Raw genomic sequence first — 17,122 nt, 5'->3', positions numbered from 1 at the left:
ACGACCACCCCACCACTCCCTCCCTAACTGCAGTTCTTCCTTAATATCTCTTACAACCCAAAACCCCTTTCATTTGTTGTCCTTCATTCATTAATACTGTTCTCTCCACCTATACTTTCATTGAACACCCACCCACCCACTGTGCCACCCAATTTTTCTTTCTTCTCCTTCTGCCAATATGTCCCACCTTCTTCATGCACTACACCTACCGCCCTTCTCTTCCCCATCTTTCCACAACATATCATCTCTCTTTCATCCTGTCTACTGTATTTTGGCCCTTCTGTCCTACTCATTCCTACCTACTTCATACCTTGAAGCTCCACCCTGATACCATCTCAGCACTCCTACTTCTCTTCGAAAATGGGATCAGTCATGCAGCAAAAAAACACTTTTCCTCCTCTGTCCCCTTATCTCTCATACTCTCCCCGTTTCTATTTCTCATTTCAACCTAAAGTTGCCTTCGTTTGTAGTCTTGAAAGCTGCATGCTGACTTCACAAATGTTGGTGACATGAAAAAAGCATGCAATACTACAGTGATTGGACGTTTGGAAGGACATCAATCCAGAGAAAGCATACCAAAGCATATGCTACTTAATAATTTACACTTATGAGTGATAACGTTTCCATAACACTAATCTTAACGAAATCTCTAGGAAATGTGGATGGGTTGATGTTGTAATTCCCTCCATTGTTTGATTGACTATTTTCACAACCATTATTTACAATTTTGAGACATTGTGAATTCATGTTAATCCTTTCTAAGGAATTTTTTCATTTGAGTCTTTCTTTTTTTTTTTTTTTTTTTTTTCTTTTTCTTTTTCTTTGCTATTTAATTAGTCTGCTTATTTGTTTGTCACTTTCAGATATTGTCTTCTATTGAATCTCTGAAGAGATCTCTTCAAAGACTACAAAAAAGCCACTCAGAGCCTACACTGCGGCCACAGTCATCCGATGACTTGGATCTATTTAATGTATTTTCATCACCAAAAACTCCTGTCAACTGTCAATATGCACAGTTCACATTCTATGATTTAGATACCTGAGAAGGTTAATGTTGATATCAACAGTTTGGGGTGTTGTATTTCTCCAGTAAGATCGAAGAAAAAAAAAAAAAATTAGGTAAATGATGAAGAGAGAAAGTATGAGTTTTCTTTTTTTCTTTTTCTTTTTTTTTTTTTTTAAATATATAAAAGAACAATTTTAAGTTTAATGTTCATTCCTAACACTGCTGTCAAAGCGTTCCAGTGGAAACTAAGATGATGATGATGATGATAATTTTATAAGCAATGAGGGAACTTAGGTTTCTGTGAACAGTACCGTGTCTTTCTTTACTTGGAAGTGAAGATCCAATGAATATTGCATGGATTTCTGGAATTCCAATATTTCTGGCTGTACTATATTCTTTTTTTTTTCTGTCTATACTGTTGGTTGAAACAGAGAAGATAGCAGCAGCAGCAGCAGCAAAGTTATTTGTGGGTTAGCTTGAATCACTGTTCTCCTTGCTGCAAACTATTATTATTGCTACATTGACGAGAGAAAAAAATAAAAAGTTTCACTCATTTCAGGATGAGCAAGAAAGAACAACACAGGTAAGTTGCTGTTATCACCTGCTGCTGCTGCTATTATTCTCTTGGATTGGGCTCGAGGATTCATCACTGGTTCCATTGATAGTATTACAGCTAACGATGAGTACAAGTTAGTCATCAACAAACACATTGAAACATCATGAATTCACTTTATTTTCTTTGTGTATTTTCTTTTCTGCCATTCTCTCTCTTCCTTCTCGTCCATTAACACTTTATAAACACGTTCTAACTTATATACTAAAACATTGGTGCCATTTCCACGTGATTGCTAAAGATATTTTTTTCAATGTTACAATGTTTGCATAGATGTGTATGTATGTGTGTGTGTGTGTGGTGAGGGTGTGGGTTTTTTCAATTACACATATTTGTGTGTGTGTGTGTATATATATATTTATATATACACATACAAATTTATATATATATATATATATATATATATACATATGCGCACACATTCACACATTGTATTTGATTAAAGAGAGAGAGAGAGGAAAGAAAAAAACTATTAGTGAAATGATTTATCACTGAGTAGATTTAAGATATCCTGTGCCTTTTTAATCTGGTGAATTTTAATCTCTGCTTTCTCTACAGCTATATTTACTGTTATTGATTCTTTTTACTTCCAATTTACCAGCTTCATGTCTCTGACAGATTCGACTGGATTCTTCAGAATATTTTGGTCTCTATAAAGCTGCTATTCTAGCTTCTTTTTTTAAATCTCTTAAATATTTGATTCTCTGGCTTATGCGTTAACAGATATTGTTATACTTTTTTTTTCTTACTAGTTTGTGTTTTTATATTGAAAAATACTTCATCCCAAATTTTATTGCATCTTATTTTCGATGATGCCATCAGCATTAAAACATCCGTATGTCTGATGTTAAATGATTTTAGTTGTATCATGGCAGTTAATGCCATATCTAATCTTGCCCAAACATTCTTCATCGCTGTTCTTTTAGCTGTAGAGGCCTGTCATTTACTGTAGCTAAACAGTAAACTATTGCATTAAAATTGTAACCACATTTTATTCTATAGAAATCAAGGATGGAACTAATTTAATGTTTTGTTTGATATTTTTTTCAAAAATAAAATATAAATTTTAAAACTTTGGCAATTCTAACAGGAAATTTCCTAATTGTTGGTGCTAAGTTACCACAGTTCTGTAACGTTCTCATAGCATCAAATTCATTTTTAGAACATTTTAACTGAGTCTGGCAAATCTATTGAAAACTCTCAACAAGCTCCATTCATTAGTATTAAATGTCAAAAAAATGGACTTGATTTTCATACTTCTCATATCCTGGCCAATTTTTGTTTTTCTTTTCTTTTTCACCTTTTTGTGGAATTTTTCCTTTCTGTAAATTATTACATCTATTTAAATAAATTATGTGTGTGTGTAATATGTATATATATATATGTGTGTGTGTGTGTGCATAGATATATGTGTGTGTGTATGCATGTATATGTATATAAACTACACTAATCTTAGTCAAAAGACCACATGCAGGTGTTTGTGTATACACACATGCACACTCACTCTCTCACACACACACGTGCACACACGTTGTGGCCACTGATTATCATAGCTGATAAACAGAGAAGCCAAAATCTGCAGGTTGCTGTCAGCCTTGTGCAAAGTGTGGATGCAGATTTGTTGAAACATTTTCATATGAAGTAAACCAATAATTCTGTACATAAAACCTTATGATTAGTTTATTTTCATTTTACTTTTCTTTTAAATTTTAATAATGTTTTTGATAATAGGTTAAAAATGTTCAAAATATATTCCTTGTTTATTTTGACTCTGGCTCTGCATCTAAATATTTCATACAAACTGTTGTTTTTTTTTTTTGTTTTTTTTTTTTAGGTTTAAATAATATCTAAGTTCCCTCTTTTTTCCTGCTGTTTGTACTAGTGTATGATGATGATGATAATGATAAGGCTTGAAAACAATATAATACATTATTTTATATTGCTATTACAGTTAACATTAAGTTGGTGATGAAACATTTTGAAATTTTGCTTTCTATGTTCCTCTCTGATTTGTTTGCTGGTGTTGTTATTACACAAAATGAACAGTCCAAACTTTCTATATCATTTTTATTTAATAGTATGCAAATATATCAGTACCCTCTTCAAGCCACAGGCTGCTCTTTTTAATTGTCTACAACTTTTAAAAGTGGGAATTTCATTTGGTTGCATCAAAGTCATTTTTTTTTTTTAATATTTTTTAAAAATCGAAAAAAATATTAGCTTCATGACATATTATAAAAGAAATGTTAAGATCGTTACAAACTCCTTTTGTTTGCATTCACAGAGTGTGTGTGTGTGTGTGTGTAGGTAGGGGGGTATTCTTTAAAAACAAACATTATGATGCCTACCGTAACTTTTTTTCCTAAATAAAAAATTTTAAAGATATATTTGGTGAATTAGTTTTAGATTGGACATTTTCTGTTAGTATTCTTAGCTTAAGACCAACATTTTCTTTGACAAATATGTAGCAGTGATGTTTATTCTTTTAAATATTCTCCTTTAATGAAAAAAAAATTCTTCAGCTTGCTCCTCCCTTTAAACTTGTATTGGATACCATTTTAATGCTGATACCAAAATTTATATTTTCCCCTTATATCTTATTCATTCCACAATTTCTCTTATTCTCTATAGAAAATGTCTATCTTCCTCTCTTTACTCTTCAACTAATGTTGCTTTGAATTCAAATTTCTTGTTCTTACTATTAATTCTTTCTTCTGAGAGTTCTTCTTTGCTACAATTCTTTCCCAATGTTGTTGGTTTCCTGTAATCTTCTATCTCACCCACCATACATTTCATTATCAGTGAAATGGCTGATGAATCAGAAGTCTTGCATGCGGGCACCCTTGATCCCCTGACCCCCCCCCCCCCCCATGCTCATTCAGTTCTAGTGCCAGATGTTGCCAGCCCTGCCACCAAATCTGCAAGTGATGCCATCGAGTTCCTGCTCATCTCTGCTCTTGCTTGCTGTCCCCCCCCCCCCCCTTCCCTCTTACTATTAACAAACATCTGCAGACAAATTCTATTGATGAAAAGGAGGAGAACAAATATATGATGCATGTTAGAATATGGATGTGTGTATGGAAGATCAGTGGAGGAAAAAAAAAAGAACCTTTTTTTTCTGTCCTGAGCATCCTAACTCTGACTAAAATACTCTGGAAATGAAAAATGGACGTTTTTTTTAAAAAAATACTTTAAAAAAATATTTTCAAAAAAAAAAGTAAAATTTAAGAAACACTTTAAAAAAAAAACCCGGAAAACATGAAAATGAAGACTGTTAATATATGAGGACTGATGAAATGTATTATTTATATCAACTTCAGGACAGGCTATTTCATTTTATATATTTCACATAAGTTGTAAAGATGTTACAATGAAGTTCTGTAAAAACTGTTGTGTTTGTTCACTTTGTTTTTATTCCATTCTAATTTTTCTAATATCTTGTACTCCAGCTTTTTAAACAAGAGTTCAATGAGAGTTTTATCACTTTAAAAACTCTCTGCCCGACTATTTTAGTTTGTTGATAGGCACCAGTTCATAGGTGAGTATCTTGTTTTATCATTGCAAATCTTATTGTTACTAATTAACAACCATGGTATTTATTATTCAGTTATGCAAATAGTCACAGCCTAAAACATAAGTTTGAGAGTTCGTTGTTGCCTAATTGAGAACTTGCCTTAATAACTCCACCTGATCCTTAATTATCTTGAGTAGAATTCACTATTTTGTGAGGTTTTGGATCAGTTACTTGGATGCCCAGCCGGAATTTCTACAATAATGTAAGAGGACTTGCAAAGCCTGTAGATACACGCACCAAGTATATTATTAAGGGGTTCTTTTTCCCTTTTTTTAAAATTGAAGCTAGTTGAACTAGCCATGGCTTAAATACCAAAAATGTTTCATTTTGAATGTCTGTCAAGAATCCTAGCTCTGTAAATTTAGTGTGGTTATTATTTGAGCACATTATGTGGGAATATGTTTCTTTCGTTTTTATTCATTGTCACTCATCAGGTTGTAGATATATGATGTTGTTAGAAAATTCTTTCAAAATCCTGAATATAATAAGGTCATATGTGATAAAATATCTACAATGGACTCTCCTATGATGCAGTTGTTTGAGTTTCCATTTCAGATTAAGTGAACCACCCAATTCTGAAAATGTCTGTGTGTCCTAGGTGATACTTGTGTGAAATGTGCAGGTGATAAATGTCCTGTTTTTTTTTTTTTTTGTTTTTTTTTTTGTTAATTATTTGGGGGGATAAACTATATAAATGAATTGAATAAAATATATATTCCTGCCATTTATTAGATAATGCCAAATATATCATTGCAGTGCTGCTTGGTAGTGAGAAATGGACCTTAAATGCTGAGGAGTTGAGAAGACAGGAAAGAAATGAAGTGAACAGGCTTTGTTAGAACTTGCAATGTAAGTGTGAATGAATAACATTGTGCAAATGTGCTGAAAGAAAAACTGGGCATGAGAGGGGATCAGATGTAAGAAAGAAGAGAGCACAGGCGGCATGGGCATGTAGCACGTTTGGATGTAGAGAGCTGTATAAAGTACTGCTTGCCAAATACGGTTGGAGCTTGTAGAAGAGGGAGACCTAGGAAATCATGGAATAAAGGGCCTTCAGCACTTTATTGATCTTTCTCATTCTCTTTCCAAAATGTGAGTAATCATGTAACTCCTCTACATAACCTGGTTGCCCTTCCCTTCTTCCCACCCCCATACTCAATACCCTACCCCTCCCTTCACCCAGATTTTGTGGTCTTGCAGTTACATGGCAACTTCACTAGTACTGGTGGCGTGAATAAAGTATCCAGTACATGCTGTAAAACGGTTGGCATTAAGAAGGGCATCCAGCCACAGAGACCCTTGCCAGCATGGAACATAGACATTAAATGGTGATTCCATTTATATATACATACATACATACATATATATATATATCTCTGGTTGGAACAAAATTTATGTCCCGTTTTAAAATTTTTATTAATAAATGAAAAATTTGTTTATAGAAATATTTAGCTATTAACATCCATTACTCCATTGAACTTCATTCCATCTGTCAACAAGCTTATAGATGCCATGCTTGTAAAATTCTTTGGATTCTGATGCAAAGTACAATGCCAACTCATTTTCAACCTCTTCTCTTGATGTCTGCCTCAGACCATCCAAATGATTCTGTAATCCCTTATACAAGTGATAATCAGAAGGTGCAACGTCAGGAGAATATGAAGGATGAAGCAATTTCTCTCAACAGAGCTCTTGTAAGAGACCTTTAGCTAGTTGTGCAGTAGGGGGGGGGGGGGGCATTATCATGATGCAGAATGACTCCCTTTCTGTTGACTGAGGCTGGGTGATTTTTATCTAAAGCTGCTTTCAAATGACAAAGTTGATTGGTGTTGATTGTTTATTGTCTGCCAGTTCATACTGAGTAATTCCTTGAATATCCCACCATACACTCAACATGGGTCTTCTTTGGATGAAGTCATCCCCTCAGTTACTGGGGAGGTTTTGCTTCCACAACTCGTTCATTGACGACAGTGTTTAACGTTATGATATAGGACCCACTTCTCATCACCAATAACAAGCCTATCCAAAAATGGCTCACAACAAGCAACATGTTGCAGATTCTCTTCAGGCAGGTCATGCAGGACCTATTTTCCAACTACAGAAGCCTTTCCAGTTCACGTAGGATAGTCGTATGGTTTACTTTGAATTTCTCGGTGAATTTCCTCGTACTAGTGACAGAATTTTCTACGAGAGCAGCTTCCAAGTCTTGGAACGACCCTCCTTTGACTTGTTTGTCTTTGCTGAAATTCTCACTTTGAAAACAGGAAAACCACCTCCTGCAACTTCTTTCATTCACTATATCATCATCTCCCTCAGTGCTCTGAATGAATTTTGCTGCTGCACTCACATTAGCACCTTTATGAAACCTGTTGAGTAAAGCACATCTAATGTGTGAATATGAAAGCAGATTGTGAACAATATTCTTTTAACCTGTAGTGACGTCATTTGGCGCCAACATACAGTCGCCATTACTGCGTTTTCATCCACTCATGCGCAGGGAATAGTTCCGGAAGGAACACGGGAAGAGTCTCATGCGCATGCGTGGAATTCAACATCTAAAACGTTCCCGCTCTTTTCATTCTCTTTCTCGGTCAGCCGGCCATGAGCATGGACGGGTCAAGCTTTCTCTCCAACATTCCAACGTCTCAGCAACCAAGATTAAAGCTGCCTATTTCCTCCATAAATAAATATTGTTGTGTTGATAGTTCAGAGTCTGCGTTCCGTTGTTTCTTTTGAATTTAATATAGGAAAGCGGATGTACACCTAATGGTGTATAACCACTTTCCTATAAACCCAAAAGAAGAAAATTGAAATCTCTCATTGCTTCAGTCCATTGATTGATGATAAGAGACAATACTTCAATGAATGTCATCTTGAAAATCTAACAAAATGTTCGTTCCAATGTGATATATATATATACATACACACACGTTTTAAACTTGTGATGTATATTTCTCCTCTGTATTGTTACTAAATGACTTGTCAGTGTTTTAACGGAATACTGAGATTGTAAAAGAATAGCAGAGAATTGGCTACGATATGTATATCAGAGAGAGGAGGCATACTGCCAACTATCTGAATAAATCTGTAAATTCTGCTCTACATTGATGCTTATGTTTTGTACTCTAGGGCAACACTGAATGATAAAGTAGTTCACTTGCCAGTCATATAGCCCTGGACTCTTCTTTCTGGCACACATCAGATTCCACTTCTGCCCAATTTCCCAGTTTTTTTGCTCAGAGTACCTTTGTACTCTGCCTTTCAACCACACTTAATGTTGCATATACATGCTTGTGTACGTATGTATGTATCATCATCGTTATTTAACATCCATGTTTCATGCTGCCATGGGTTGGATGCTTTGGCAAGAACTAGTGTGTCCAACGACTGCATTGAGCTCCAGTGTTTGCTCTGGCATGGTTTCTATTGGTGGATGCCCTTCCTAACACCAACCACTTCACAGCATGAACTGGGTACTTTTTTTGTACCACCTGCATTATTGCAGTCACCATACAGTTCACAGGACTACAAACCCAGTGGGGGGGGGGGGTGTCACCTTCTTGATAGGGGGTCATGGGAATTACTGTGAGCAGGTTCTTGCAGTGGGATCTGCATGGCTACTCACATTTGGTATGAAGAAAGAAAAAAAGGTGGGGAAGAAGAGAAAATGATGAGTAGGAGCTGCAAAACAGGTAATGGTGATGAGGTGTCCAGGTGGCCCCCATAAGGCACAAGCTAAGAAGTGAGTGAGTGGTTTGTAAGACTGCATGGAAAAGTGAAAGGTGGGGGGGAAGGCTGCCAAAAATGTGTAGGGTTCAAAGGCAGATTCTCTTCAGGCTGGGGATGATAGAGGGATGCAGAAGAGTGGGGACAGCAAGTAGCTGGAGTTCATTTAACATCCAGACGATACAGTTGCAAGGGATGGCAGGGTGACCAAAAAAGAGGGAGGGGTAGAGGCACAGTGCATGAGAGAAGGGAGTTGCTGTAACAGATGGAGAACCCCAAATATAGCAGTTCCAGAACTTAGTTTTGCTGAGGAGGAGGACAAATCTTTTTGAGAATTTCATTTCACTACAGATCGCAGTACTTTGTTGTCTCACCCATCAGGCTCAAAGTCCTGACATCAACTTTCACTTTGTCCCGTGTCTTCCTGGGTCTTCTTCCACCTTTTACATTGAGATGGACTCCTTTATATACAGCTGTTTTCCTCATTCTATTGCCCAGTTTTTCACTAAGTGCCTTTCTACTAATTTTTTCATGCACATCCAACAGAACATGTTCACTGCATTTCTTTCCAGTCTTCTAATGTCCTCTGCATTCAAAGTACATGTCTCACTACCATGCAGCACTGCAGTTCTAACACAAGCATCATACAATTCACCCTTCACTCTTAGGGGAAAGATTTTTGTTGACAACAGTGGTAGGATCTCCCTGAACTTTCTCCAGCCCAGTTCTTACTCAAAAAACTCGTATCTGGAAAGTTCAGTGCAAACATTTTGGCCGTTAGAAATTTTGCCGCAAGACAAAAAAATGAGTCCCCCCCCCCCCCCCCCCTTCTGGTGTATAATTGTTTCAACCAATAAGAAGAGGTAAGGTCATTTTTAACTCATTTAAAATTTCTGTATTCATTCGACAATATTTTTTTGTGTAGCCAACCTATTACAATGGTCTATCGAGTGGGAACTAGCAGAGGTGGTGTGAAATTAGTTGATGATCTTAACTTTGTTTATAAGATAGATGGAAAATACTGTGAAAAAACATATTGGAAAAGTGAGAATAGAGAATGTAAAGCAAGAGTGCTGGAAAACGATAATTCATATGTGAGACATTCAGCAAGCATTGCCATCCTTCTCATCCTTCAAAACCAGAAGTTTGCATTGCAAAAATGAAATTGAAATCACTACATCCAGGGGGCTTCCATGGCATACATGGAGGCTATGGTTTTGGTTCCCGCAATGAGGAGGAAACCAGGCTGCTGGAGTTTTGTGATGCAAATGACCTTATGGTCTGCAATACTAACTTCAGGAAACCTGCCAGTCATCTTGTCACCTACCGATCTGGTAGACACACTAGCCAAATTGACTACATCCTCGCCAGGAAAAGGGAAAGATGGCTGCTTATAAATGCCAAAGCTTTCCCAGGCGAAGAATGTACCCCATAACATAGACTAGTAGTTAGTAACTCCAGGATTAGGGCCAAGTGGTTGCCCAAGAGACGACCAGCTTGGAGAAGAAGGGTCTGGAAGCTCAAAGATCCTGCGAATGGACAGAGATTTAGAGACTTATTACTTGAGGCCTTTGACGAATTAGAAGAGGAAGTAGCTTCACACGATGTAGAAGACAACTGGAGGTTTCTACGGGACAACCTGCTGAGGGCCACTGACAAGATCTGTGGATGGTGCAAAGTCCCCTCTTGACCCAAAATAACGTGGTGGTGGAACAATGTTGTTGACAAGGCTATTAGACAACAGAAACGGGCTTGGAAGGACTGGAAGAACGGTGGTAGCAGGGAATTGTATCAGACTGCCAGAAGGGAAACTAAGCGACAGGTTTATTTAGCCAGAGGGGAAGCAGATAAGAAAAAATTTGCCAATGTTCTGCGCCGTGAGGACCAAAGACTTGAGGTATTTCGTGTTGCAAGACAGTGTGTGGGAGAGAAATGTGTTCGCATGGATGATTGTACACTTGCACTAAACGAGGCTGCAAAGAAAGAGGTTTGGAGACGCCACTATGAAAGATTGCTCAATAAAGAGAATGAATATGAGAAAGAGAGTCTGCCGAATGTCAACCCAATAGAGGGACCAGCTATCTGAGTTGACAGTAGTACCAAGGTAGATAAAGCAATTAAGAATATGAAGACAAGGAAGGCCCCCGGTCCATCAGGAATCACTGCAGAGATGCTCAAAATATCTGGCAGTGTTGGCTACAGCCTAGTCACCCGTATTGTTAACCAGGTGATACATGAAGGAGTCATAACCAATGACTGGTGTAGCAGCACCATAGTCAACTGCTACAAAGGTAAAGGTGACACTTTAGATACAAATAATTACAGAGGTATCAAGTTGTTAGATCAGGTAATGAAAGTCAAGGAGAGGGTCATAGCTCAACTAATTCAGGAGAGAGTCAATTTAGATGAGATGCAGTTTCAGTTCGTGTCAGGGAAAAGCACCACTGATGCTATATTTCTGGTAAGACAACTGCAGGAGAAATACCTGGCTTTCGTTGACATGAAGAAAGCCTTCAACAGGGTCCCCCGATCCCTTATCTGGTGGTCAATGAGGAAACTAGGGATAGATGAATGGTTAGTGAGAGCTGTGCAAGTCATGTACAGGGATGCTGTCAGTAAGGTGAGTGTTGGCAACGAGTACAGTGAAGAATTCTGGGTAGAGGTAGGGGTCCACCAAGGTTCTGTCCTCAGCGCCCTCCTATTTATCATAGTCTTCCAAGCAATAACAGAGGAATTCAAGACAGGATGCCCCTGGGAGCTCCTCTATGCTGATGACCTTGCCCTAATTGCTGAGTCACTATCAGAACTAGAGAAGTTTCAGGTGTGGAAGCAAGGACTAGAATCGAAGGGCCTTAGAGTCACCCTAGCTAAAACCAAAGTCCTAATAAGTAGTAAGGTAGAAAAATCATCAACACCTTCAGGTAGATGGCCCTGCTTGATCTGTAGAAAAGGCGTAGGTAGAAACTCTATAAGATGCACCCAGTGCAAGCTATGGACACATAAGATGTGCAGCAATATCAAAGGAAGGTTAACTGGGAAGATAGTTTTTGTGTGTGGCAGATGTAAATGTGCAGAAAACAACTTCTGCCACATTCCAGTGAGAAAAACTAGAAGTGGTTGATAGCTTCCGCTATCTAGATGACTAAGTTAGTAGTGGGGGAGGGTGTGCTGAAAGTGTAGCTGCTAGAAAAAGAATAGCCTGGGCAAAGTTCAGAGAGCTGTTACCTCTGCTGGCGACAAAGGGACTCTCACTCAGAGTAAAAGGCAGACTGTATGACGCATGTGTACGAACAGCCATGCTTCATGGCAGTGAAACATGGGCCGTGACTGCTGAGGACATGCGTAGACTCGCAAGGAATGAAGCCAGTATTCTCCGATGGATGTGTAATGTCAGTGTGCATACTCGACAGATTGTAGGTACCTTGAGAGAAAAGTTGAACCTAAGAAGCATCAGTTGTGAGATGATTGCGCTGGTATGGTCACATGGCGAGAATGGATGAGGATAGCTGTGTGAAAAAGTGTCACACCCTAGCAGTTGAGGGAATCTGTGGAAGAGGCAGGCCCAGGAAGACTTGGGATGAGGTGGTGAGGCACGACCTTCGAACATTGGGCCTCACCGAGACCTATGGAAATATGCGTACGTGAGAAGACCCAGCAAGCCAAGTGAGACCAAAATCCAAGGCCTCTGCCAGGGGTGTAGCCAGCCCACTTATGCGTTCCTTTCCTCCATTGGATACTAAACTCCGCTTGCGAAGACCTGTTGAGGCAAGTGAAATTGAAATCGAACTAAATTCGATGACTGGCACCCATGCCAACGTCTCCTTCATTGGACACTAAACTTGGCTTGCAAAGACCTGTTGGGGCAAGCGAAAGCAAAATCGTAATGGCACCTGTACCAGTGGAGCGCTAAAAGCACTGTCCGAGCGTGATCGTTACCAGCGTCGCCTTCCTGGCATGTGAAAAGTCATTCGAGTGAGATTGTTGCCAGTACTGCTGGACTGGCCCCTGTGCAGGTGGCACGTAAAATACACGGGGAGGGATCCGACTGTCTAATTAAAACAGCATTGCATAGCTGGCTGAACTGCACAGATGCGATGTGATTTCTGCCCAGTGCTAAAAAAAAAAAAAGAAAGAGACGGACCTTATCATCTGTTATCTCAAAGGGGGGCCTGTTGAGAAGTGCTTGGATAGTCTTTTGGACTAAGAGCATTATGACTCGGTCTGCATAGACGATCCAAGCTGGCCTCCGCAGGTGACTGCGGAGGTCATAATAATTTATATTGAACACATGATTTCGAGGGGTTATCAATCGGCGGGCGCTGGTGCCCCTCCCATTTTTTATTCATTTTGTCGTTATCATCCTCATCACATTAATATCTTTGTCCAGCCTGCAGCTACTCTTCTATGTACTGCCCTTGTGGCAAATTTAAATGAAATAAAGTAGCTTGCTTACGAACCACATGGTTCCAGGTTCAGTCCCACTGTGTGGCACCTTGGGCAAGTGTCTTCTACTATAGCCTCGAGCCAACCAAAGCCTTGTGAGTGAATTTGGCCCGTCGTATATATATATGTGTGTGTGTGTGTGTGTCCCCCAACATTGCTTGACAACCGTTGCTGGTGTGTTTACGTCCCCGTAACTTAGCGGTTCGGAGAAAAGAGACCGATAGAATAAGTACTAGGCTTAGAAAGAATAAGTCCTGGGGTCAATTTGCTCGACTAAAGGCGGTGCTCCAGCATGGCCACAGTCAAATGACTGAAACAATTAAAAGAGTAAAGAGAGTACATGCCGGACTTCATACAATTATGCAAAAAAAAAAAAAATACGGCGTAGTGTGATTTAAGTCCTAGGCCTGTTTGACTGCTATTTTTAGCTCACATGACAACCATCTCAATGACTGTGTGACAAAAATATTCGATCGATAAACAAGTCTGCTTTTTTAATACAAAGCAATGTCTCATGCGAGTAGTCAAATCAATAAGAGTGCATCCTTATTCTAGGCAGGACTAGATATCAGTAAATGCAGACTTGATTTCTAAAATTCTTTGTCACCCACCAAAATCTCAAATCGCCCACCCACCCCTTCTAGAAATTCACTCATCTGTAAGTTTGGACTTCTTTATCAACTTTTTTATTTTGGTTATATTTTGATATAATCTTACGTGCTCTTATATATTTTTCATTTTTGTGTTGATGGTGTGAACTCATGCTGTGTGGTTGTACACACACACATATATATATACATATAATCATCATCGTTTAACGTCCACTTTCCATGCTAGCATGGGTTGGACCATATATATATTCACATTTCTTACCTTTTAAGGCTCTTATTTTTAATATCATGTTTCTTATCTTCCATCTATCTTTAAGTGCATTTTCATATATCTCTGTACCTGGCTTTCGTTGACATGGTGAAAGCCTTCGACAGGGTCCCCCGATCCCTTATCTGGTGGTCAATGAGGAAACTTGGGATAGAAGAATGGTTAGTGAGAGCTGTGCGAGCCATGTACAGAGATGCTGCCAGTAAGGTGAGGGTTGGAAATGAGTACAGCAATGAATTCCGGGTAGAGGTAGGGGTCCACCAAGGTTCCGTCCTCAGCCCCCTCTTATTTATCATAGTCCTCCAGGCAATAACAGAGGAGTTCAAGACAGGTTGCCCCTGGGAGCTCCTCTATGCTGATGACCTTGCCCTAATTGCGGAGTCACTATCAGAACTAGAGGAAAAGTTTCAGGTGTGGAAGCAAGGTCTAGAATTGAAGGGCCTTAGAGTCAACCTAGCTAAAACCAAAATCCTAGATGTTCAGGTGCAATAAAGACTGTAAACAAACAGGAAACAACTTCTATCTCATTCCAGGGTGAAAAACTAGGTAGTCGATAGCTTCCGCTATCTGGGCGACCAAGTTAGTAGTGGGGGTGGGTGCGCTGAAAGTGTAGCTGCTAGAATAAGAATAGCCTGGGCAAAGTTAAGAGAGCTCTTACCCCTGCTGGCGACAAAGGGACTCTCACTCAGAGTAAAAGGCAGACTGCATGACGCATGCGTACGAACAGCCATGCTACATGGCAGTGAAACATGGGCTGTAACTGCTGAGGACATACGTAAGCTCGCAAGGAATGAAGCCAGTATGCTCCGTTGGATGTGTAATGTCAATGTGAATACCCGTCAGAGTGTAAGTATCTTGAGAGAAAAGCTGAACATTAGAAGCATCAGTTGTAGTGTGCAAGAGAGACGATTGCGCTGGTATGGACATGTGGTGAGAATGGATGAGGATAGCTGCGTGAAAAAGTGCCACACCCTAACAGTTGAGGGAACCCGTGGAAGAGGTAGGCCCAGGAAGACCTGGGCTGAGGTGGTGAGGCAAGACCTTCGTACATTGGGCCTCACCGAGACCTTTGGAAATGTGCTGTGCGTGAGAAGACCCGGCAAGCCAAGTAAGATCGTTGCCAGTGCCCCTGGACTGGCTCTTGTGCGGGTGGCACATGAGATGCACCATTTTGAGCGTGGCCGTTGCCAGTACCGCCTGACTGGCTCCCGTAGGATTTTCGAGTGAGATCGTTGCCAGTGCCCCTGGACTGGCTTGTGCGGGTGGCACATAAAAGACACCATTTCGAGCGTGGCCGTTTTCGTGCGGGTGACACATAAAAGCACCCACTACACTCTCTGAGTGGTTGGCGTTAGGAAGGGCATCCAGCTGTAGAAACTCTGCCAAATTAGATTTGAGCCTGGTGTTGCCATCCGGTTTCACCAGTCCTCAGTCAAATCGTCCAACCCATGCTAGCATGGAAAGCGGACGTTAAACGATGATGATGATGATATATATAAAAAAACATTTTTTTCATTTTTGTACAGAAAAATAATTCTTGAATTTTTGGTTTCTAAAAAAATCTATTGATATAGATTTTTTAAATAATCTTTTTTTATTTTTTAATTACTTAATTATATTTTTATTTTTCTATTAATCCTATTTACAATTTTTCATTACTTAAAACTTCATAATGTGTTTGTTTATTTTTAGAATTACAGAATCCATGTGCAAGAGGCAGGGTCTGATTGATTTGAACATAAAACTGGCAGAATATTTGGACCAGATAAGCTTTTAACCTTTAAGGTTATTTCTTGGAAAATATCATATCATTAGTACAGTTGTCACACTCGAATTTGGTTTATAACACTTTAATGATACATATAAAGCTAAGTAGTTGTATGTAGAATGAGGATAGCCTCAGGCATACAGAAAAGGACCAACCTATCAATATGCTCCTCTTAAGGAGACTTCAACTTCCCAAATGTTAAATAGCCTGTAGGCCACGTCCTCTCTTGAACAAACCAGGGCAGAACTTGAACTTTCTAATATGTTATTCCTGGAACAAGTTACATTTGCCAACCAACCAAGAGCAGCAACCTCTTGCATCTTAGTTTCACAAATAATATAGACCTCATCTATAATGTGAAGATGGCACGAACAGCTTTCTCAAACTACAACATTGTAAAACTAATACTGATCCTAGGTGAGCTGCTGGCATCTACTCTATAAGATAAGAAGTACTCAAAGCCATATCCGACTTGAATTTCCATAAAGCAAACAGGAAATCAATTTGCAAAGAGATGTACAGCAAAACAGGCCCAACGGTTTATGTAAGACAAGGACTTAAAACTCAGTTTATGTCAACGAGCCAGCTATATGCACTAAACATGAAAACCAAAGATTAAAACTCGAGAAATAGGAAAATCCTTATAAGATGCAGAACAAAGGTCTCAAAGTGATTGCGTAGGCAACTGAAGGATAGTGAAAAGTTAAGATGGACATTCCTGGAAATTGAAAGCAAACTCAAACTCTCTCATGAAAAGAAAAGAGACCAGAGAAGAGAGTTGTTAAAAGTATTAGAACAAACCCTGAAGCTTTCTATAGATTTGCAAAGGAAACAGCCGTAGTACAGTACAAAATAGGACCATTGTTCCAAGAGAATGGCTCACTGATTACGGACCCCAAAAGGATAAGTGATGTACTCAGTGAACAATCTGAAAGTGTCTTCACCTCCCTCTCCCCTGGGACACATGTAAATAAATAAACCTGGTTGAATTCTTTGACATTTCAGAGGAAGACATTTCAGCAAAACCATGGAACAAATCATCAGAAGGAAACTGATGACGTTTCAAGAAGGAAATGACTTGCTGAGTGTTACTCGGCCTGGTTTCAGTCAGGA

At 39.1% G+C, this 17,122-nt stretch overlaps 1 protein-coding gene and 1 long non-coding RNA gene across 9 annotated transcripts in view; both read left to right on the top strand.

Moving 5' to 3' along the window:
• Nucleotides 1-5,010, top strand: part of LOC106874195 (serine/threonine-protein kinase A-Raf) — a 79,325-nt gene extending 74,315 nt beyond the window's left edge. For 6 of the 8 annotated variants that reach the window (XM_089348394.1, XM_089348392.1, XM_089348415.1 and 3 more), the window contains one exon: nt 864-1,218. In XM_089348394.1, coding sequence (XP_089204520.1) covers nt 864-1,043 — 180 coding nt within the window. In that variant the 3' untranslated portion in view covers nt 1,044-1,218. Of the gene's footprint in view, nt 1-863 lie in introns of all 8 variants that reach the window. The other 2 variants (XM_089348406.1, XM_089348412.1) reach the window with 2 other exon arrangements.
• A 56-nt stretch (nt 5,011-5,066) lies between these two features.
• Nucleotides 5,067-16,071, top strand: LOC106874203 (uncharacterized). Its single transcript, XR_001409977.3, has 3 exons — nt 5,067-5,157; nt 5,950-6,042; nt 15,934-16,071. It is a non-coding gene; the product is annotated as an uncharacterized LOC106874203 (long non-coding RNA).
• Nucleotides 16,072-17,122: the final 1,051 nt, after the last annotated feature.

Source organism: Octopus bimaculoides, chromosome 1, assembly GCF_046866305.1.
Source record: "Octopus bimaculoides isolate indiv1 chromosome 1, ASM4686630v1, whole genome shotgun sequence".
Lineage (NCBI taxonomy): Eukaryota > Metazoa > Mollusca > Cephalopoda > Octopoda > Octopodidae > Octopus > Octopus bimaculoides.
Note: the sequence above shows the minus strand (reverse complement) of the source record. Positions and strands in the feature narration are given on the sequence as shown.